This window comes from Vombatus ursinus, unplaced genomic scaffold (assembly GCF_900497805.2).
Source record: "Vombatus ursinus unplaced genomic scaffold, bare-nosed wombat genome assembly UNPS02006874.1, whole genome shotgun sequence".
Lineage (NCBI taxonomy): Eukaryota > Metazoa > Chordata > Mammalia > Diprotodontia > Vombatidae > Vombatus > Vombatus ursinus.
In genome coordinates, this window is record NW_020946652.1 from 8,963,860 (window position 1) to 8,987,439 (window position 23,580).

The 23,580-nt window shown below is 50.4% G+C and overlaps 1 protein-coding gene across 1 annotated transcript in view; it reads left to right on the forward strand.

Moving 5' to 3' along the window:
* The window catches only part of SLC13A5 (solute carrier family 13 member 5), a 25,729-nt gene extending 2,436 nt beyond the window's left edge, over positions 1-23,293 (forward strand). Inside the window, exons 3-14 of the mRNA XM_027848848.1 lie at positions 5,419-5,547; positions 6,273-6,409; positions 6,820-7,004; positions 7,451-7,495; positions 7,810-7,972; positions 11,496-11,618; positions 12,241-12,453; positions 14,812-14,912; positions 15,051-15,169; positions 16,043-16,204; positions 18,002-18,139; positions 23,133-23,293. Of these exons, the coding sequence (XP_027704649.1) occupies positions 5,419-5,547; positions 6,273-6,409; positions 6,820-7,004; positions 7,451-7,495; positions 7,810-7,972; positions 11,496-11,618; positions 12,241-12,453; positions 14,812-14,912; positions 15,051-15,169; positions 16,043-16,204; positions 18,002-18,139; positions 23,133-23,270 (1,653 nt within the window). The 3' untranslated portion in view covers positions 23,271-23,293. The remainder of the gene's footprint in view (positions 1-5,418; positions 5,548-6,272; positions 6,410-6,819; positions 7,005-7,450; positions 7,496-7,809; positions 7,973-11,495; positions 11,619-12,240; positions 12,454-14,811; positions 14,913-15,050; positions 15,170-16,042; positions 16,205-18,001; positions 18,140-23,132) is intronic.
* Positions 23,294-23,580: the final 287 nt, after the last annotated feature.

Below are 23,580 nucleotides of genomic sequence, written 5' to 3' on the forward strand. Positions count from 1 at the left end.
CCCCCCCCCCCCCCCCCCCCCCCCCCCCCCCCCCCCCCCCCGTTGCTTCCCCCCTTGCTCACTCTTACCCTTGGGCAGCCTCTGGCTTCTCTGTGCTGCTGAGCTCGGAGCCTCGAGACCTTGTCCGAACCACCTTGAGCCGCTGGACTTCTTCCTCGGGCTCTGCATCTCCTAGGGGGATGTGCCCCAGAGCATTCCTCCCTCTACCGCGCCTGGGGCTCCTGCACCTAAAGCTCTCTTACGTCCCCTGGCGGTGGCCTCCGGGAACGGGAGGAGTTCACTGCAGTCTGAGCTCAGCTTTCGGAGCTTGGCTACGCCCCCGGAGCTGTCCAATCCTGGGTCTCCTGCCGGGTTTCCCTCGTGCTCCTGCCTCTACCTCCCGGAGATGACCCTCCCTGCTCTCCTTCTCTGCAGCTGCCCGACTCCCCCCCCCCCCCCCCGCCCCTAAGTCGTTCGCAACCACAGCTTCTCGTCCCTACTCCCTCATCCCTTCTTTGGCAGGGCACCAGTGGGGTCCACGTGCTGTCCTGGCACCCCGAGGAGCCCAGGGGAGCGGGCTAACCCCAAATCTCTGGAGTTCTGCACCTGTGCGATAATCTAGCTATTACATGCCTGAGCCCAGGGAAAGTCAAGCCAATGGATCTCTGCGCTGGGGCTCAGTGTGTACTGTCATCCTGCTCCCACCTTTGCCCCAGAGGTGTCTCTAGCCTGAGAGTCCTTGTGGTGACCAAAGGGCACGTGTGGGAAGGGGACAGTCAGGGCCAGGTGTCCAGCCTCTGGTCACCAGCTCATGGCTTCTAACTGAATGAAGAGAGCCATAAGGAAAGGGGGCCTTAGCCCCACCCCAACAGTAGCAGGCTGCCCACGTGGGGGGGTGGGCTCCAGAGAATTCTTACTAACATTAACCGGGTCCCCTGTTGTGGTGACACTTGTGTGGCTAGTGGTAAGTGACTGGCGCCCAGGCTCCTCCACCAGGGTAGTGTATATGTCCCCTCTAACTGGGAGGGGAACCTCTGGGACCATGGGGTCCCTTCCTCTCCCTGCCCAGATCTCAGGGAGAGGGGAGGGGGCTTGCCCAAGGAGATACCCTCAGTCAGAGAGGGGACAAAAAGGAGAGGCCCAAGTGAGCTGATCTGGGGCCATGCTGAACCCAAAACAGGAGCTCTTGGAGGGCAGGAAGTGACTTGGCCTCTGTGTATCTTTCCCATAGTGAATGCTTCAGAAAGGTTTTGTGAATTGTCCTGAATAATATGATTTGGAGTCCTTCCCCCCCCACCCCCCCACCCCCCCCCACCCGCACCGAGGCTCTTCATCTGGATGCTCCCCTATTGCCCAACCCCCACCTGGGGGTGAGCAGGGCCTCCCTCCAGGGCCCATGCAGCCACACAGATGGGGGCTGCCCAGCTGTGTCTCCTTGGCCTCCCAGAATCCCCAGACCCACTTGCTTGCCTGCCTTCTGGATTTCTTCGAAGCTTGGGCTGGTCACAGGTGCTCCCTCCCATTGGCTCTGTGCTGGGACTGCCTGCATTTCCATCTTCCTCCCCATCCCCATTCCCTTGGTGTCCCCAGTGGAACTGTGCTGCTGTACCCCCCCACCTGTCTGTCCTTCAGTCTTCAAAGACAGTGGAGCTTTGTGCAGCTGTTGCAAAGCCTGGCTTTTGTTTGGGGCACAGCTGGAACTTGTTGAGAAAGCACAGCTCAGCTGGCTTCATGCAGTCCAGTCCATAAGCTTTACAAAGCACCAGTGGGCCAGGTGTTGGGACACAGAAACTAGATGCCAACCAGCCTCTGCTCTCAGGCATCTTAGGCTCTAGTGGGCTGGGGCAGGGAGGGGACAACATGGCCTCACTGGGGATAGGAACCAGGCCTGTCTGTCATTCCTGCCTCTGCCAGGGCAGGCTGGCACTTGTTCTCCCGCTTGATTGTCTTCCATGATGTCCAACAATTTACCCCGAGTCACAGACTCATTCTGCCAGATGTAATCTTCCTAGATCTGAGGGGGCAGCATTCACTTCACTAAACCACTGTCTCTCCAGATAAATTAATACAGGGTCATTTAAAGACTGGGGACTAAGGAAAGGCTTGGATTAGATTGGGAAGGAGACTGGGAACAGGGAGGTGATACAGTCCTGACTATAAGAGGTTGTCAATGTAAGAGGGAGGGGGAGGAGGAGAGGGGAAGCTCTGCTGTTTGGACACAGGAAAAGGGGGGCTCTGGAGCAGGACACCTTCATCATGCCAAGAGCTCTTGGTGTTCATAGGTTCTGTTCCTGGGATGGCTGCCCTGGAGAGATACAGAGAACAGTGGTGGACCCCAGTCACCCACAGATGTGGGCAGCCATGTGGACCCCTTTCTCATTCTGGGGATATGAAACTGCAATCCCACCCCACCTCCAACTATCTGAGGCAGAGCCCCAGCTGCTGAGAGCAGTTGCCTTGGGCTCAGCAGCAGCAGCTACCTCTCCAAGGCATGGATATCCTGCAGTAATTGTCAAGCAGACTCCCCACCATGGGCGGGGCTGCTTCCCTAGGGGGTGAGCTCCCTGTTCTTCAAAGGAGGCTGGATGACCACTTGCCAAGGATGTTGGACTAGGGGATGATTTTTAGACTCCTGTCTTGTTCTGGGATCCTGGGATTCTGTGGATGCAAGAGGGTGTGGGGCTGTTGTGCCCAGCTGGGAGTGGGGGTTGGGGCCAGGTGGGGCTCTGTGTAGAAGGGCCACTACAGCAATCATTCTGACTTCAGGGATCTGAGCAGTCAAGTTAGGGGGCGCTGGCTAACCCCATCTAGAAATGAGAAGGTAGTGGTCAGTGAGGTCTCTAGACTCTGAGGAAGGGAAGATGTCTCAGACTTTATTTAGCTGAGTGACCCTGCGTGAGTGCCCTTTCAGCTTTGGGGCACTATTTCCTTCTTGCTATGTGCAGGAGATCAGGAGTGGGCCCCAGGACCTGTGGCTGGTGGGGAGAAGAGGGTGCAGGAAGGCGGTCAGGCAAGCTTTCCCTGACTGGTTACTGGGAAGGGGTTGAGTGGTGCTGAGTCCTGGCTTTCTCTGCTGCTTTTTTTTTCATTCTATTTACTGCCCTGGTTCCCTCACTCTTATTTCATTATCTTGAGATTATACCCACTGTGCCCAGTGGGAACATGCACTTGGTCACATGCACGCGTGCACACACACACACACACATGCACACACACACATCTGCACATCTACATCACAATTGTACACAATCATGCACACATGAACACAACTGCTTACATGTGCACCCTGGCACACTTTACCACAGTCACACATTTGCACACATGTGTACACCCAATCATGTATGTCTCCTCCCCAGCCACTCTCTCCATGTTCTTTGTTCTTCTATCCCTGTTCTTTGTCTGGCATAGCTTGTCTGCAGAGAGAGCACTGGGAGGCTATCAGCCTATAGACAGAGATCCCTGCCTCAGTGGGACCCCAGACAGCTCGGAGCTCAGGCAGGACTGAGACGGAGGTGCCGATGGGAGGGTGTTGCTGAAGTGAGAGCATTTAGCTGACATGCTCCATGGGCAGAGCTGTATCCTGAGGTCCCCGGGTATGGGCATTATGGAAACCTGGAGGCCCCCACCCCCAATCATCCAAGCCTGCCTGCCATAGGGATTATGTTGAGGAGGGGCTGGAACATTTCCCTAATTCTATAATTTGGAAGTGAAATCTTCATACTTATTAGTTCAGAAACAGGCCTCCTTGAGGTCCATCTCTCGCATAATGAAGGTGACTAGTTCCATCCAGGTGGCTGCTGGGCATCACAGGCTGTCCCTCAAGCTTGGAATCCTCCTCCCCTCCCCCTCCTAGAACTCAAAGTTAAACCGGGACACTACCCACTGCCTCTGGGAAGCCATCCCTGATCTTCATCCCTCCCAAATATGGTCCCCAGGTATCAGAGCTCTCTTTCCTTCCCCACACCCCAAGAGAATGTCAGATCCTTGAAGCCAGCCCCACCCTCCAGCTCCCAGCAGAGTGCTTGGCCCCTAGTGAGTGCATAATCAATGCTCGTTGAATGCAGGTATGGTCACCCAAGATGGGGTGTATGTCAGCCCAGCCCCTGTCATCCTCCCTAGGTTCCCCTGTACTTGTCCCATCATTGCTTTTTCCACCTTCTGAATGATCAGATGATCGTGGAGTCCAGCCCCAAACATCAGCTGCTCTGCTCCCTCAGATTCTAGATGACTGAAATCCGTTGCTGTCGTCAGGACACACCCATTTTAGATTCATGATCTGCCTCCTAAGCTGCTCATCTATTTTCTTCTGCCTGGGTGGTCTCTAGCTTACTCCCATGAAAATGTGACTTCTCTCTTGTTTCCCCAAATCCTCGTCCAACTGGTCTCCACTGGGCATGCCTGGGCTGACTCCTGGACTTCCCCAAAGGATGGTGAATTTTTAAAATAATGTTGCTAACCTCTCCCTCTTTCCCTCCCCTCCCTAGCCCCCTGTTTAGCCCCTCTTTTGATCTAGAGCCATTTCATGTCACTGGTCTCATCGCATCAAGTCTCATCTGAGATGCCTGTGAGGTCAGCCTTTGCTCTCTTGTATTGTTGTCTGTCCTTTGGTGATGGTGATGGGGGAGGGAAGGTTTGGCCACTTGAGGACCTGGATTTTCTTGGCTTCTTTCTTAGGTATGGGATCCTAGCTCAAGAAGGGGAACAGACCTTAGAGGCCACCTAGTCCAATGTCCTTATTTTACAGAGGAGGACACTGAGGCCCAGGGAGGCAAGGCTACTTGCCCCAGATCACGCAAGGAGTGAGACTCCAAAACTGAGTTTGCTCCTCTGACGCCAGAACCAGGACCCTTTCTTGTGTGCCACTAGGGGGTGCCTCAGGAGAGAAAGCAGTGAAGTTGGAGTCAGGAAGACCTGAGTTGAATCCTGCCTCAGACACTTACTAGCTGTGTGACCCTGGGCAAGTCACTTCACCTCAGTTTGCTTCACTTTCCTCATTACAAAATGGAGATAATGCCAACTTCCCAGGGGGTTGTGAGGGTCAAATGAGATCTTTCTAGAGCCCTTTGCAAGCCTCACTGTGCTTGCCATAGAAACGTGGGCTGTTATTACTGCTGTCGTATGTTTCCTTGCTTTGCTTTTGTTCCCTGTGGTCCACCTTCTTGCCTGGGCATCTGATTTGGAAGGTGCCCACGGGCAGCTTTCTCCTTTCCCTTTTCTTCCCCTGGGGGCCGTGCAGAGAGTATCTCCCCAGAAGAGGGGAGAGGAGGGAGAGCCAGGGTCATTGTCTGGAGGCACTCACTTTTGCTAGTCTGGGGCCCTTCATTGCCGGGGCTTCTCCTAGTGTCAGCTTTTGTTCTGGAGGGCAGGCTTGGTGGCGCACACAGCAGGCCTCCCTTTGGGGCAGCTGCCACCTGACCCCCATTGTGGCTTGTGTTGCAGCAGGCTGATTGTGCCTACGTCATCCTGCTCATGGCTGTGTACTGGTGCACAGAGGTCATCCCCCTGGCCGTGACATCCCTCCTCCCTGCCTTGCTGTTCCCTTTGCTCAAAGTCCTGAACTCCCAGCAGGTAAGTCAAACTGGAGGGGCTCTGGCTTTTGGGGGCCCTTGCTGGCACTCCCCACCCAGCTCGCTGCTGCCTCAGCGTCCTGTTTTGGGCAGGGGGAACTTTCCCCTTTGGGCTTATTAAAGGGAGCATCCAGCCTGCCCTGCCTTCTTCTCAACTGGTTCCCATGGGGGTAGGGGGTCTTCCTGTGTCTTCCTAGCAGAGTTCAGTTTTTGGAACTTGTGCATCTCTTACTGGATACGCAGAAATGGGGATACCCACGCTCGTCATTCCTACCGTCTAGATGAGCAAACTGGGGCTCTGAGTGGCAAGAGGACTTGTTCAAGGTCACTCGGATGGCAAAGTCAGGCCCTTCACACTTGAATTCCAGGGGTCTTGTGTAGACTTGATGCTCTCCTGGCAGGTGTCATCCCTGTCCCTGGGAAAGGTGTAAGATAGAGTGACAGACAAGCAGACAGGCAGACAGATACAGACAGGCAGACAGGAAAGAAGACAGACACAGACAGGCAGACACAGGCAGAAAGATAGAACTGTAGACAGGCATAAAAATAGAGCAGACAGACAGAAATAGCCACAGACAGGCAGACAAGCAGATTTAGACAGACAGACATAGACAGGCAGATAGATCCATAGACAGGAAGACAGACAGACACAGACACAGACTGGAAGTCAGACCCACTCACACAGACAGGCAGACACACTGAAGGCTGCTTCTACTCATCCCTCAGGTTTGTATCCAGTACATGAAAGACACTACAGTCCTCTTCCTGGGGGGCCTGATCGTGGCCGTGGCTGTGGAGCATTGGAATGTACACAAGAGGATTGCCCTGCGCACCCTTCTCCTGATTGGCGTCTCACCTGGCTTGTATGTGTCCTGATCTTCTCTTCCCTGTTGTCTCTAAGTGGGACCGTGAGGAGCTCATAACTTAGCACAGGCAGACACGTGTTGAAGAGAGTAGGGCCCCCCAAGGAGGAAGTGGCAGAACAGGGAGCAAAACAGGGGACAGCTCACCCTGAACCAGGGCTCTCCAACTAAACCTGGCAACCAGGGGCCAGGGTTGGGGTGGGGGAGCACGTTGTGAAAGCTGGCAGGGAGGTCAATGGGGAAAGGGATGAGGATGAGGATGGTCAGTCAGGGAGGATGTAACCTTTCCTTGGGTGCCCACCCTGGGTGGAAAGCTCCCTCTCCCCAGTGCCCACGCTAAGAGGTAGAGCCCACCATCAGATGCCCATGGAGGGCAGAATGCTGACTCCTTCCTTGAATCCTCCCTGCAGCCTAATGCTGGGTTTCATGTGTATCACGGCCTTCCTGTCTATGTGGATCAGCAACACGGCCACAACAGCTATGATGGTGCCCATCGTCGAGGCTGTGCTGGACCAGTTGAAGTTGACGGGCAAGGACAACACGTTTTACCCATCCAGCATAGAGCTCTTGGATAAGGATGAGCAAGAGCTCCAAGGTGAGCCCTGGTGTGCAGGACCAAGGATTATTTCCAGGATGGACCCACAGAATGGCTGTGTAGGCTTTGGCCACTCCCTTTTACCTTCTGACCCTAACCCTGCTACTCCCATCTGAGAGACAAAGGAGAACAGGCTTCCCTGCAGGTTTTCCTCTCCAGCCTGCTTGGTCAAGGGGCAGATTCTGGGCAGGGTCAATCATTTCTTTGAATAAGCTAATAGGAATAATGGTTGGTGGTGGAGGAGGCTGGTTCTCCCACTGAGTCAAGCCAGCCTTGCCACCCATTGTTCTAAGTGAGAGATTGGACCTGGCTTCCTCATTGGTCATGTGACTCCCATGGTAGATGCCATTTTCCCCTAGAGCTCCATCCAACAGCTATAAGGGGCTTCTAAGTCTCTCCTTTCCAAGCCAACACCCTCTCTGAGACCACCTGTTCTCTGTCTTCAGGCTGTGAGCCCTCTTCCCGCCTTGGACTAGCACCCTTGGCCTCAGGTACAGGTCTCTATTCCTTCCTCTGTCCCCTGGGCTGCTTGGGTCATAGGTGTCTTGGTATTGATACCATTCCTTAAAGGATGAATGCTTCCTTCCCATGTCTGAGCCCCCATCAGGTTTGGTGTGTGGGAAAGGCACAGCTCTAGGCAATGGATGACATGGCCAGAAGCCTGGAGACCTGCAGCTGTCCAAGGGAAATGCGCACATTTTGTGGAACTTTCTGGCCTCTCCCTGTAGTCCGTGAGCAGTCTTGGAGCCTTGGGAAGGTTTGGCAAGGCTGGTACCCAAGGTAATGACATCTGTTTCCTTTCCAGTGAAAAGTGTGGTTCCCCAGGTCAAGAGCAGAGAGGCAAGAGAAAAAGATAAAAATATATGCAAGGTATTGACACTGTGTGTGTGCTATGCAGCAAGCATCGGAGGCACAGGGACTCTGACTGGAACAGGACCCAACGTTGTGCTCTCAGGGCAGCTCAACACGTAAGTCATGTGCTTCCCCAGGCTCTTTGGAGTCCACATCAACTCTGTCCAAGTTCCAAGACAAGGGTGAACCTTGGGCACAAGGGGGAGGATTGAGAGGCTTTGGGATAGCTAGTCACCTTCCTCCTCCCTTCTCGAGGAGCTCCAGGATGGGAAAGTTACCCCAGACACATTTTCTTGATGCTTCCTGCCCAGACTATGCCCAGATTGGCACCAGGGATTCTAACATTTCAATGCCATGTCATTTACACCAAAACAGTGCTGGGCTGCTGGATTAACTAATGAACTGGGGAAAACAGCATGAGAATTTTCAGGTGGCCAGTTAAAAGTCTTTCACTTAAAAAAAAATTTTATCCCCCCTCCCCCAATTACATGTTAAAACAACATAACATAACATAACATAGCATAACGTAACATAACATAATATAACGTAACATAACATAACATAACATAACATTGTTATACATGTGCAATTATGTAAAACATTTCCATATTAGTAATTTTGTACAAGAAGACTCAAAAAAAAAGACAAGAAAGAAGAAAGACAGTGAAAAATAGTATGCTTCAGTCTGTATTCAGATAATATCAGTTCTTTCTCTGGACGCAGATAGCATGTTTTACCATGAGTCCTTTGGGATTGTCTTGGACCATTGTATTGCTGAGAATAGCTAAGTCATTCACAGTTCTTCATGGTATAACATTGCTGTTACTTTGTACAGTGTTCTGGTTCTGATCACTTCACTCTGCATCAGTTCATGTAAGTCTTCCCAGGATTTTCTGAAATCATGCTGCTTGTCATTTCTTATAGTACAATAATATTCCATCACAATCATATACCACAGCTTGTTCAGCCATTCCCCAATTGATGGGCATCCCCTTGATTTCATTTGACATCATAAAAAGAGCTGCTATAAATATTTTTGCACAAATAGGTCCCCCCCCCCCTTTTTGTTATATGGAATGGCTCTCTGGGAGGGGGAAGGAGAAGGATACTGAGGAAGACCTATAATGATGCAAAACAGAAAGGACTTCAATAAAAACTTGTTTAGAGCATTATAAGGAGCAGTTAGGTGGCTCATTGGTGTAGAGAGTGCTGGTCTTAGAGTCAGGAAAACTCTTCTTCCCGAGTTCAAATCTGGCCTCAGACACTAACTAGCTGTGTGACCCTGGGCAAGTCATTTGACCCTGTTTGCCTCGATTTCCTCATCTGTAAAATGTATTTGAAAAGGAAATGGCAAAGCGTTCCAGCATCTCTGCCAAGAAAACCCCAAATGGGGTCAAGAAGGGTCAAACACAACTGACTACTGAACAATAGTATCATGAAAGAGTAAGAGAATTTCCCAAGGTCACTTAGCCCTGGCATGTTAGAGATGGGATGAATTCCAGATGAATTAAGACAAGTTGTTTCTGTTGTGATCCTTTGTTTTTACAAAGGATCCCACTCACCTGTCTGGCCCTCCCAGAGAGCCATTCTTTATAACACATTGTTTCTTAGAAAAGAAAAAGAGAGAAAAAAAGTCCCAGCAAAATCAATCAATCCACTACACATATCTGATGGCATCAGTGGTGTCCCTCTACCTGTGGATGCCTTGCCATTAAAGGAGGGTGGGGGTTGGGAGGTGCCTTCTCCTGTCTCCCTGGCAGCTGGGCTTATTCTTAGGAACTTTATAGCATCTATCATCAATTCTGTGTGTGTTTTCTATTTTCATCATATAGGTTGTTTTCTAGTTTCTGCTGACTTCACTCTGTATCTGTTCATAGAGTCCTTTCCTTACTTCTTTGTAGTCATCACAATAGCCATTTCTTATAAATATTTCAGTGTGTCTGGGGACTTTCTTCTCATCAGTGGCTTCATTGGGTGTATGCCTCCTAATGGAATTTCTGAGTCAAAGGATATGGCTATTTTAATCATTTTGCATAAACACTTACTATGTGACCCTAGTCAAGTCACTTAACCTTGGTCTGCTTCAGTTTCCTCATCTGTAAAATGAAGATAATAATTACACCTACCTCACAGAGATGTTGTGAAGATCAAATGAATGAATATTTGTATCCAAACTTTTGCAAATAAGAAGAAAAACATGAACTAGAATCCAAGGGGGAGTGATACCCATCAACAGGGGATGGCTGAACAAATACCAACATAGCATAAGAGAACAAGAGAGTGACCATTTCAGAGAATTCGATAACAGTAATACAATGACAACATTGTATAGAATAAGAGCTGTGAAGGACTGAAGACCTGACTGTGATTCACAAGGACTGATGAAAACAAAATAAAAAAACTCCCATTCACCCATCCACTTCTTGAAAGAGGCAATGGACTCTAGGTGGAGACATGAATTTTTGGGACATTTCCACTGGATGGATTCATTTTGTTTGACTCTCTCCATCTTTGTCTCTGTCTCTCTGTTTCCTTCTATCTATCTCTGTCTCCTCTCCTCTCCTCTCCTCTCCTCTCCTCTCCTCTCCTCTCCTCTCCTCTCCTCTCCTCTCCTCTCCTCTCCTTTCCTCTCCTCTCCTCTCCTCTCCTCTCCTCTCCTCTTCTCTTCTCTTCTCTTCTCTTCTCTTCTCTTCTCTTCTCTTCTCTTCTTTCTCTCTCTCTCTCTCTCTCTCTCTCTCTCTCTCTCTCTCTCTCTCTCTCTCTCTCTCTCTCTGTTTTATCAGATTAGATGTGGGATGCTGAGCCTGTTGGATGGCCAGATCCAAAGAGAAGTCTTGAACCCAGTCAGAAATAAGTTGCTAGCATAGCGCCCTAGATTTGTATCAAAGATTTCTATAATGGTAAACATGGAATTCTCATTCAAGTTTTTAGATGACAAGAAGCTAGGAGAGATAGCTAAGAGGCTGGATGATGCAGGGTCAAGATTTTGACAGACTATTTAGAGTATTGGGTGGAATCAATGAAGATGATTTTTTTTCTGATCCAGACCTGAGAGTTCATCAATGTGGGGAACTTCCAGTGTGGGAATTCTCTCCCCTGATGTGGCAAGTGGTCTGTAACTCTTCATCTTAGAGAAGTGTCTAAAGGATGGACTGGTTCAATGAATTGATCGTTATGATTTTTTCCCCACTCTCCTGGTTTTTAACTCAGAGGAGGGGAGATTGGGAAGGAGAGAGAGGAGGGTTTGGCAATAGTTATGGGAACAAATAGGGTCATTGACACCTTTCTAGACATCCAGAGATGAGAAAGTCAGAAGGAAGCATAGACAAACAGCACAACTTTGAAAGTAACAAAAAGAATTTATTGTATGCTTTTTGTTTTAAGTAAGTGCTATAGAAGGGAGATTCACTATTTTCTAGAGAATCCTCTTTATGGGCTCAGCTGTGTGTATGGAAATGCTCCTTTCTTTTTTTGAGGTGGGAGGGATTAAATTCAGAATTAAAAAAAAAAACCACCACCATGAGGATCCCATGGGAGGGAGCTGAGGTTGTCACCCCACCCCCAACCTCATTGCTCTAAGGCTGAGCTGCCTCCTTCCCTTCCTCCTCCTTCCCTCTTCTTCTTCTTCTTCTTCTCCAGGTTGTTCCCTGAAGGCAAAGATATTGTCAATTTTGCTTCCTGGTTTGCCTTTGCCTTCCCCAACGTGATTGTGATGCTCATCATTTCCTGGGTCTGGCTCCAGTGTGTGTTCCTGGGCACCAAGTAAGTGGGGGCTGCTCCATGGGGAGGGGAAAGTGCAAACACTGCCCAGAAACACCTGTAATAAATGAAGGGAGGGCAGGAGGGAGGAGGGAGATGCTACAGCCCCCACAGTCCTTCTGAGGTTTGTGGTGGGGAGTTTCCTCAGGGCCATCCTGGTGTCACTGTAGCCTCAGGGCCCAGGATCCCTTTCACTCCTGGGGGCAGGGGATTGTTATCTTTGGCAGCTGTCCTCCTCCCACTTCCTGCAAGCCCCCAGCAGAAGGCAGTTCTGTCCTCTAAGGAGGAAGGGGCTCTGAGGTCATCAGAAACCCATGTCACCGGGGATGTCTCCGGTCTAACTGATGACATTGCTGGGTTGCAAGTCTTTGTGGAAGGCAGGCAGCACATGGGAAGGGGGAAGCAGCTGTGTTCCCCAGCATCTGTCCTCAAGTGGCTGTCTATGTGATTTGGGAAATGGAACAAATGGCCCCCCAGTGTGATAAAGGGACATGTATAGTGGTGGGTGGGGGGTATGCCTTCTGAAGGCCAGCATGCCAGCGTCAGACTACCTGCTCCCCAGGTTCTCTGCTGGTCATGGTTCTGAGCATTCATGCTGGCCTTGACTCGTGTTTTGGTTCCAAAGTTTTAAAAGAAACTTGGGCATTGGTACGGAGAAGACTGAGAAGGAGAAGGCAGCGTACCTGATGTTGAAAGAGGAGTATCAGAAGCTGGGCCCCCTCTCCTACGCAGAGATCAGCGTGCTCACCAACTTCCTGCTCCTGATCATTCTGTGGTTTTTTCGTGATCCTGGCTTCATTCCTGGCTGGCAATCGCTTTACTGGGAGGAGAATAAGAAGTAAGGGGCTGGGTCTCTCCTCTAGAGTGGCCCTTAGCCTGGGCTCCACTCGCCCCTTCAGCTCTTCTCCATGAGGGGGTTCACCTTGCTCTGAGCATTTGTCCTGGAAGGACCAAAGCAGGGGGGCTGCTGGGATCCCCAGAAGCTCCCAGGACTCAGAGATGACTCAGGGGACCTGGCCACCATCTACCCAGCTCTCACGAAGAGGGAGACCCAACCAGGCTTTTCCCCAAGTCTCCTCTTCAAGAAGAGAACTCCTAATTTGCAAAGGAATGGGATGATGGGAGGGGACTCCTGAAGGCCAGACCAGAGTGGGGAGGAAGGGAATGAGAGGCACAGTCCAGAGGTAGGATCATTCTATGTGTTCTCAAGGCAAAGGAGATAGCCCATGTGGTCCCAGTGAAGGGGGAAACACTTGATAAGTCTGGCAAGGTTGGACAGCACGAGATACCAGAAAGTCTTGGATGCCTTGAGCAAAGGAGGCTGACCTTGATTATAGGCTGTAGGGAGTTACTGGGGGTTTTTGAGCCCAGGAGTGACATGAGGAAGGAAGGTTATTCTAGCAATGGTGTGAACGACAGCTTGGGCCAGACAAGACTGAAGTGGGAAGACCTGTAGGGAGGGTCGTGCAGGAGTTTAGGGGGTGGATGGGGGACTGGCCATAGGAGGAGAGGGAAGGAAGATGTGAATGTCATCTTAACAGGAAGTGGGCAAAGAGAAGCCTCAAAGACCCCACCTCCTGTCAGAGAGATGAAGGCACCATGTTTCCCCCAATGTGCCTGGACAGGTGAGCAGTGGGGCCCCAGCAGAAGCCACAGAGTTAGGAGAAGGAAATGGAAAGCAAATTAGCTTGAGTTGCTGGGAGAGACAATCTGTAGGCAATTAGACTACAGAAGAGATGTTAGGGATGGAGGTGCAGCTATGGGAGCCTGGCCAAGGGAGAAAGTGCAGAGAGGTAGGAAGGTGGTTTAGGACAGAGTCATTGAAGACACCTAATGGCAAGGTCTAGAAAGAGGACAAGGAGCTTTATCCCTGGCCTAAAGCCCATAATTGTTGGAGCTTTGGTTCCCATTCTTGGACACCATCATCTCCTCATTCATTTCCTTTCCAAATCCTTTTGTCTCTTCTGAAGCCCTCCTCCTTCATTGCTAAGAGTGAACTCACCACCTGAGCTTCTCACATCTGCAGGACCCTCTCATCCTCAAGCAGTACTTTCTACATTCATTCCTATGTTCTCTGGTTGAATGAGTCTTGGGAAGTCCATGTCTTGGGAAGGCAGGCAGGCAGCCAGTCTCTGTTGTTGGACAGCAGGGAGGAGTCACTGGTCTCTCCCTTCTCTGATCCCTTGTGGATGCTCAGTCTGCTTGCAGAATCTGAGACGCGCCCCCCCCCCCCTCCAGCTCCCTCTCATTTGGGAGGAACTTCCCATCTCAGGGTTAGCTCCAAATGCTTCCACTTGCCAACTCCCTGACACACATCAGGATCCTCCTCAGCCTTTTCAGAGCCTTCTCTCTTCTTACATGAAAGCCCTTCTTCCATCACTGAGGAACATTGAGTCCCTTTAACTTAAAGGAGAGAGACCAACCTTTATTTTACTTGTGGGGGCAAGAGCCTCAGTATTTTGTGGTTCTTAATAGTAACCCTTGTCCCAAATCAGAGCTGGAATGTGGCACCATTCTGAAGTCTTGGGGGTGAGCTGGCTGAGTTGGGCTTGCTGGGCAAAGAGTTAGCAAATGACCATTTAAAGGGAGGGAGAGAGGGAGGGATAGGCTACGGAGGGAGATTTGTGAGCTTGGGACAGAAGAGGAAGCTGGGACAGTAACCTGTAGGGTGACAGATGATGACAGTGAGTTTGGTATCTTGGGGGTAGCAGGAGGCTTCAGTTCTAGTGAGAGGAGTCCAGAGGAATTGTTGAGGATTTTACTGAGGACACTGTAGATGAGTGAACTGGGCTTGAGTGTCTGGGAAGGAGTTGTGATGTTTAGCAAAGGGTGTGAACCTTTAAAAGGAGGGGCATGTGGACTTGTACCCAAGGCCAGGAATGGCACCCAGATCTGGGCATCCAGATCAATGAGAGGCATAGCAGCTTAATCCACCACAAGGTGGGCAGTGTGCCAGCATGAACCCCCACCCATGGGACTAGACCACAGGGCTCCTGGAATTGGATTCACTGAGCTGATGAATGGCCAGTTACTAGTTCCAGGAGGGAAAGGTCCTCATGAGCTGGGGTGGGCAGAGAAGGGTCAGATTTCGTGAGCCAGCCAGGAGGTCTGTGCTCCCACCAACTCCATCCTTGATCTGGCTCATTCTGGATCCTCTTGGCCAGAATCACCCATTGTTGGCTCATATGCTCTTTAGGTATGTGTCAGATGGCACTGTGGCAGTGTTTGCGGCCATCCTGATGTTCATCCTTCCTTCCCAGAAGCTCAAGTTCAATTTCCGAAGCCAGACTGAAGAAGGTTAAGTCCCCAGAATGGGGGGAGGAACAACTGACCTAAACTGAGGGGACTCTGGTCCATGACCATTGGGGGCAGTATGGCAGAGGGGCCATCTACCTACCTCGTGTCTAACACACTTGTTGGGGCTTTTTATTTCAGAGTGGAAAGCCCCATTCTACCCACCACCCCTGTTGACCTGGAAGGTGGCCCAGGAGAAAGTTCCCTGGGGCATTCTGCTGCTCCTAGGGGGTGGCTTTGCCTTGGCTAAAGGATGTGAGGTAACTGTGAGTCCTTCCTGTGGCTGTGTGGGGAGGGCTTTGCTTGGGACCTGGTACCAATAAGGGAGACCTCACAAAGCTGACACTCAGCAGCAGTTCATATGAAGTGGAATGGATAGAGGGGGAGATTCTTCTCTGCTTGGACCCAGGCCTATAGTCTTTAGCCTGGCAAGAGTTGGGAGGGAGGATATTGGAAAATTAGACCCACTGAGGCCACACATTTCACTTTCCTAATGAGCAGATGGGGATAGACAGATATGCATCCCCATCCCCACATGGACTCCCTCTGGCCCTACATGGAGAAAGGGACCTGTATGCAGTAGGGATCCAAAAGGGCCAGATGGAAGAAGAGGCAAGATGAGAAGAATGACCAGGGCTTTCTGTCTCCCCAGTAAGACATCATTCTGGGGCTGGAGTACTGGGCACAAGTACCCCACATTCCGAGCCTGTCCAGAAACTCCTCTGCCAGGGCAGCAGGAGTCTGAGGAGACTTGTTCAGAGCTTCCCTCCCTGGCAGTAGGGAGTCTGAGGAGATGGACAGTTCTCCTGGTTCTCCGGAGGGTGTCTAGTCCACCAAGGGATTGGGATTGTCAGCATGATGGAGGAGACAGAGGAAGGGACACTGGATGAAGTATCTGAAAGCAGGCTTCAAGCCCAGCCATGCCACTACCCAGTGTGTGATCTTGGGCAAGGCACATCTCTGAGCATCAGTTTCCACATCTGTAAAATGGGTACCAAACATTAGATGGGATTCTTGTGAGGGAAGCATGTGTCAACGCGTGGGGACGGTGAGGGGCTGGCCAGTGGAGGCCTTTGCTTGGTCTGACATCCAGGGACGGCCAGACTTTCCAGGGCCTGTTCTTATGCTTGTAGGTCTCAGGGTTGTCAGAGTGGATGGGACAGCAGATGGAGCCCCTGAAGAACTTCTCCCCACCAGTCCTGGTCCTGTGCCTCACAATCTTAGTTGCCTGCATCACCGAGTACACCAGCAACATCGCCACTGCGACCCTCTTCCTGCCCATCTTTGCCTCCATGGTGAGTGGACTCAGCCTTGCCAACAAATGTCAATGACATCTTTCCTGTGGGGACAGAGCACTCCCCCTCCCCCACCTCCCTCCCTCCTCCCACACCACCCAGCCTATTCCTCTGAGCTTTTCAGGTACCTTGGGTGGCTGTTAGATTATCCCAGGATGGCTAGCTGTGGTTAGGGTTCAGCATCTCATTTTCCTCTCCACCTTCCTACAAGGAGCTTTGTGCACAGTAGGAGCTTAGCCAGGGCTTGTTGCTGAGGGTAGGCCCTGTGCTCTAGAAGCTTAGGCTCTTGTGGAATTAGATAAAGATAGGGAAGGGAGGCTGCATCCCAGTACCAATGTCTCTTTGGAGACATCAGGATTTCTTGAAACAGCCCCCTCTCTCCCCATTTTAAACTCTGGCCGAAGTGAATATCATGTTCCTCAAATCCTACCTAGATTTGGAGCAGAAAGGAAGGCCATTTGACCAGTGAGGCCATTTAGTGTAGCCAGGGCCTCTTCTGAGTGAGGCCAGTCAGTCCTCAGCCCCCCAGGCACATACCATTCAATGGAGACCTAATCACTGAGGTGACTGGTGAACACCAGTCAAAGCCTGAGACCAGCCACCCTTCCCTGGAATCCAATCGTTAACAGTCCTCCACTGGCCTCTTTCCTCCTCCACCCCCTCATTCTTCTCTTATATGGTATTATACTATTCATCAATGTTACACCATTGGCACCTGGTCCTGGGACTGGGAGGGGTCTTCTAGAGACAGAGTCATGGGGATCTTGGGCTTAGGGACTGAAAGGAGGGGATCCTATCCAAACAGTACAGCCAAGAGGCAGTTAAACCATTCCAAAAGCAAAATAAAGTGAAGTTTTCCCCCTCTTGCATTAAAAAGATGAGAGCCTTCCAAGTAGCAAAGTATACTGCCCAGCTAAGTGTCAGGAAGCGAACCTAATGGAAGGCTAGGATGGGTTTACTTCTCTTGTTGTGGCCACGAATGGCACCATGTCTCCCTGGGGAGCCCCACAACAGAGGCCTGGATGCCTCCCCAACACCCTCCCTAGAGCACTCTGTCATCTGGCCCTGTCGTGGTCACAGGCTCTCCCACAGTGAGCTGGCTTTCACCCAGACGCTAGACGTGGGGCTTTCTGGGGCTAAGTCTGCCCCCTCCTAGCCTGGCAAATCTAAGGCTAGAGAAGAGCGTGTGTCAGGGCCTCAGGGCCCTGCACCTCTACTCTTTCTGGTATCATTCAGAAATCCCAACCTTGGCCATCACCCCATGAGAACTGCGTTCAGGGAAGAGCTTCTCATGGAATGGGCAGTAAATCTCAGCTAGCTATCCAAGGATATACGCTTAGAACAGGTGCTGAATGGCAGCTGGACCACCCACCAGTCTGTCCCCTGAGTTTCTGCATGTAGGACAGGGGGTTTTCATTAAGTCTCTGGGCTCTTGACTGACCCCCTGTCCCCACATGGACTTATAGGCTGTGTCTCATGCACCCCTAGACCCATACCTCTTCACTCACATCACTTTGTGCCCAGTTGGGATAGGGGAGATTTCTCTGCTGAAGTGACTGACGCGATCTCATGGCCCCAACACCAGACTGTCCTTTCCCCAAGGGGTCTGATTGGAACCGTCCCCCCGCCCCGCAAAAATTGTTGGGTCATTGGATTCGATCTATGAAATCAAGCCCAGGCTCTAGGCTGAATAGACTGGCTCAAGCCGAGTGTGAATGATTCACCAGTGCTGTGAGCATCTGGCCATTTGTGTTTGTTTCCTGAATATTTACAATGTGTTTTTTATTTTTCTCCCAGTCCCAGAAAATTAACCTCAACCCCCTGTATGTCATGCTTCCCTGCACTCTGAGTTCATCCTTTGCCTTCATGCTGCCTGTGGCCACGCCACCGAATGCCATCGTGTTCTCTTATGGCCACCTCAAGGTTGCTGACATGGTAATCTAATCGTTCTGAATTGTAAGGTAGTGATAAGCTAAGGCGTGGGTGCTGTCCATGGTGGCTGAGTGTGGCCACATGTGAGGTGTGAACACACAGCTCAGAAATCTCTGCTCCAAGCAACACTGATTCTGGCCTGAAAGGGAATTGGGATAAGGGGCCACAAAGCCAGCTAGCTGGAAATATCTATCTGCCTCCCCAGAGACTGCTGATCTAGGTTAGATCCAAGCTGCTTCCTGTCCCTTAAAGGAAAAGAGATATAGTTTAAACCCAAAGGCTTGATTAGAGAGAAGGAAGCGGGGGGGAGGGAGAAAGGAAGGGAGGGAGAGTAAAATTTCACTGGGGTGGGGTGGGGGATTCCTTAAGGTCTCAAGGAAGACAAGAGGACAATGAGGGACATGTTGGGGGTAGGAGGGGCCACTTTTCCAAGTTTGTTCTTTTTCCTCCTGGATTCCTCTCCAAAGAAAGTCTGGAACCATATGTCTTCTCATGAAGTAGGAAGGAAGAAGGTCTCTACTCCCAAGCTCTCATGCCAACTGTGCCCTTGCTGCAGACCTGTAACATGAAGTCCTCGTCCTCTCCACCAATAAGGGGAATCATGCAAATACCAGCATTCTTGAGCACTAGAGAGGCAGTCTCAGAACCACTGCCCTTGGGCCTGAGGAACTTCTCAGAGTTCATGAAGATGGCAGAGGTGCAGTAGGACCTGGGGCAGGCAAACATCTTAACTTTCCCAGAGGATTCCAGAAGGTGCAAAGGATTCTGGTTAGGTGCATCTGGAACAGAGTTCTAGAGCTGTGTCAAAGCCAAAGCAGGCCCTGAGGATGCAGAGCTGGGGCATGATTTTAGTCTGTCCCAGATAAGCCCCCCTGCCTCCAGGCTCAGGCTTCAGGTGGGACCTGGGAGGCCTGTGCTAAGCCCAGCTCCTGAGAACCTCTCTCCCTCCCTCAGCAGCACATGCCCTCAGGGGGAGCTTCTGGCTGTTGGCCCAGTGGTACCAGACTGTCAAGTCTGATTCCAGTGGTCCCTTCTTCCCTCAGCCCAGGCTTACCAGCTTTAGTCCTTGGTTACTTGACTAGTCCCCTGCTCTCTGGCCTTTCTTCAGGAAGGCCAGCCACCTCAAATCATTCTAAGTCAATGGAGCCCTTAGAAACCAGCCATGACCATGGTAGCATTCTAGGGAGCCTGGATTCTTAGTAGCTCTCCCAGCTAAGGGCATCAGAAAAGGGACTGAGCTGTCATTCCAAGGATCAGCTTAGCTCAGTGTGGAGAGACTCACTATCACAGGGCTCATTCCATGGCAAAGAATTAGAAGCAGCCTCTTGTGATGGGAGCAGAGGGGGTGGAGATGAGAACCTTCACTGAGATGCCGGTGCTCCAAATGTGAGGTCTTGTCCAGTGTCCAATGAGTGCAGGTTTGTTTGTTTTTTCTTTTGTCCAGACCTAAGATTTCATCAGAGCAGATAACCCCTCAGTGGGAGAACTCCAGCTTCTCTGAAACTTAAAACCTGGGAGCACTGAGAAGTGATGGGTTTCATAGCCAGTCAGGGTCCCAGGTAGGACATAAGCCCAGGCCATCCTGACTTGGAAGCCCTCCTGTCTGTCTGACTGGTGTTCTGAATTTGAGATTCTATGCTCTCCAAAGCACTGGGTCCTGACCATCTTAAGATTCTTGAGGACAAAAGGATTGCCCACCTTGAAGAAGTGGAAGACTTCTTCCCTTGGAGAAGCAGAGAAAGGCATTAGCAGAGTTGGCTTTAGTGTGTGTGCAAAGGTAACCAGAAGAGTTGCCTCATGGACAATTGGTCCTCTGTTGCAGGTCTCAGGATGAGTTACTTGGCATGGAGGATTTAACAATGGAGACTTTAACAGTTAGTGATTGTAATGTAAAGGTGGCGCTAGGCTGGGAGTGGGGAACCTGCGGCCTCGAGGCCACACACAGCCTTCTGGGTCCTTGCATGCGGCCTTTTGACTGAACCCAAGTTTTACAGAACAAATTATTTTATCAGTCAAAGGACTGCACCTGAGAACCTAGAGAGCCACATGTGGCCTAAGGCCACCCTGGATAGGCAAAAAGAATGAAGACTACATTGGAAAGCATTATGTGGAAGTGAGAAATGAATGAGGCCAAAGGTTTGTGGACCTATATATTGTAAATACTTCAAGAATGGAAGCTGGAGAAAACATGGTAAACTCCAAACAGTGTCACCAAAAAGTGGATTCTATTTTAACAGAGATCATTGATCACTGAACAATTTACAAATCAGCTTTCTATGCACAGACTATCAATATGTTAGAATAAAGATAAAAACAACAAGAAATATGTTGTGAAATTGTTCCAATCTGACATGCTGAAGCAAGCTTTTGATGACAAAAAATAGGAACTACATAGAAGAACAAAGTCACAGGTGATCACAGTTCCCTAAGGAGATTTAGGGGCAGTAGGGACTCGTCTTCCTGAGTTCAAATCCAGCCTCAGACACTAGCTGTGTGAACCTGGGCAAGTCACCCTGTTTGCCTCAGTTTCCTCATCAGTGAAATGAGCTGGAGAAAGAAATGGCAAAGTACTGCAGTATCTTTGCCAAGAAAACTCCAAATGGGGTCATGGAGAGTTGGACATGACTGAAACAACTGAACAAGAAGAAAGAAATTTAGCCAATGAAAATCAACCTCCCCAATGACCCAAAGAGCCTAAATTCTGCCTCCTCATTGCCAAGTGGAAAGAGATGGTCGCTGAGGACAACACCAACAGAGAACCAGAGCAGAGTGGAGATACGTGAATCATGTCCGCAGTAAAATGAGAGGAAGTTGTAGGACTGGTGAGGTCATCCTTTTACAAGAAAAATGTGAAAAATGAGAAAGGCCTTTTCTCACAGACTCTTTGCCATCCAGAGCAGCGACACAATTGGACCCTCAGCATCATATAGCAAATACAAAAGGTAACGGGAATGAAGATGGAGAGGCAGCTGGACTAGATCAAGTCCACACCAATGATGGGGGCATCAGCAGGTCGATGATTGAAAGAGCTGAAAGGGGTGTTAACAGGTGCCTGAAAAAGCCCACCCAAGCACCGCTGGCCAAGAGAAACTGCCCAAATTCATGAGCTGACTCTCCTCATGACCAGAAAATGCTGATCCAAAGAATCTGTTCAAGAAGTAAGGTCAGACTTGCCGAAGGCACGAGATGGGAAGGGACGGTTTTTGGCAAATGATGCCCTGTCACATGGAATCCTGACAGTCACAGAATTGATTGACAGACATCAAGGAGGCAGGGTCCCATGTTTGTTGATTGACTGTAAAACAGCCTTCAAGTCTCCCCTCCAACAAAACAGGCATCTCCAAGACATGCATCCAAATGTCACCACTCAGGATGCTGCGAAAGATAGTCATAGCGCCTGCCTTGTTTAACCGCCCCGCCTAATGGCCAAGTAAGTCACCGAACACAGACGTGCACTTGCCAACGGGGCATGCCCCAGTCATGGAGAATGTCCAGCCCACATTTCAAGGAGAAGGATTCCTTCTGGAGAGTGATGATTCCCACTCCTCAGAACAGAAGCTTCCTGTCCTCGGAGTTCAGAATTGTACTGACAGTAGGAGCTGACGATGCCTGGTGGCCAGTGTGATCCTCCAAACATTTTCCTGTTTGCATCAAGCCAGAGAACGTTGCAGAGCTTCCTAAATTAGATCCATGATCACACCAAAGACTTAGGCCAAATGAGCCACACAAGGAAAAAAGTGGAGGAAGAATGCCTATTGTTTGGACTGTGGTTGTCAAGCGTACAGACACTCATGGCCTTCCATGGCTGGAAGAGCAGACACACGGGCTGATGTCTAGCCAGCGGCAGATGTTAGTCTCCAGTGTCTCCAGACACTCGATGTGGGGTCATTGGACTTCAACTCTGTGATTCTCAATGAATGGACGAAAAAGCATTTTATGTGCCAAGCACTATGCTAAGTGCTGAGTATACATGTATGAAAAAATAGGCAATCCCTGCCCTCGAGGTGCTTTTGCATTCTAGTGGGAGAATAGTGGCTAGGGAGTGGAGTGGTGGTTACGTGGTTCCCAAAACTTGTTGTTGTTTGTCCTTCATTCTCAAAAGAGGACCACGTCATAGGGAAGGTGATCATGACTTGCAAGTGAGTCCGATTTAAGCGAGGGAGGGTTGTGCAAAGTCACCAGCCTCACTTTTTCCTCTGGAGCCATCTGGGTCCAGTGGCTTGATGTAGATTAGGACTGGAGATGGCCCTGGATGCAGTGGGAGACCTTGGCCTTTTTAAGCTAAGGTCTTTCCCAGGTCTCAGTTTGTCTGAGGCAACACCCATTCAGTGATTAAGGCTAGGTAAGAAATGAGGCAGAGAATGACCTCTTTAAACTACTCAAAAAAAAATCAATCTGGGAGGGGAAGATCCTCAGAGTTTCTGGTCAGAATAGAAACAATTGCTATTTATATGCACTCTGCCCATCAACCAATGACCAAACCAATGCCCCAAACAATGACCAAAGCAGGCTTGGGCTTATTGTTAGCCCATCAGTGCCAGAGTGATTAGGTTTAAGGTCTGGTCCTTAAAAAAGAAATCTAGCCAGTAAACCCCAAGATGTCTTGCCAGGTTTCATAGGGAACCAGGATGACACACCCTACCCAGGCACAGTGGCCATGCTGATTTGATGAAGGATTGTGGGGACAGATGGCCACAGAGTGTGAGTGGAGTGGGGCCTCCAGGAAGCAGTTCTGTAGTATTGAGTCACAGATGTGCTTGCCATGGATTCTCTGTGATTTTGATCGGCTCTCAGGTTTTTGTTGCACAATGACAGATTTTCTCTGCCACTCTGTTAGTGTGTTCTCAGCACAGGCAGAGCCTGCCTAGGGCAGTTTAGTGAGAGGCAGGAGCTTGGGGTGGGGGGAGTTTGGGGGGTGGTCTGTCTTTGCTTTTGCTCTGTCCCTCCACCCCAGCCTGGCCACTGCCCAGTTGCTGACTTGGCTTTTTTGTTCCAGGTGAAAACAGGCTTCGTGATGAACATAATTGGCTTGATTGGTATCTCTCTAGCCATCAACACCTGGGGACGTCTCTTATTTGACCTGGATGAATTTCCAAGCTGGGCGAATGCCACACAAATCAGCACTAGCAACTAAAGGTTGAGCTGGCCAGCTGCTGTCATGCAGGAGTGGCAGGGGGAGGGGGGTGGGGGGAGGGGGGAATGGCAAGAGTCTTGGTGGTGAGTGTCCCCAGCCTATGGCCTGGTAGCTCAAGGGTCTATGGCTCCCTCAGCGTGGCCTCTTGGAACAGCCTGTGTCTGCATATAGAACTGAGAAGTACTTGGCCCAAATGGGCAAAGATGTATAGAGATGATGTGTCTGATCAAGTTCCCGTGCCTTGAGTAGAAATTACACACGTGAGACAGAAGAAGGCCAGCCGCTCTTCCTAGCGCCCACTCTAAGTGGC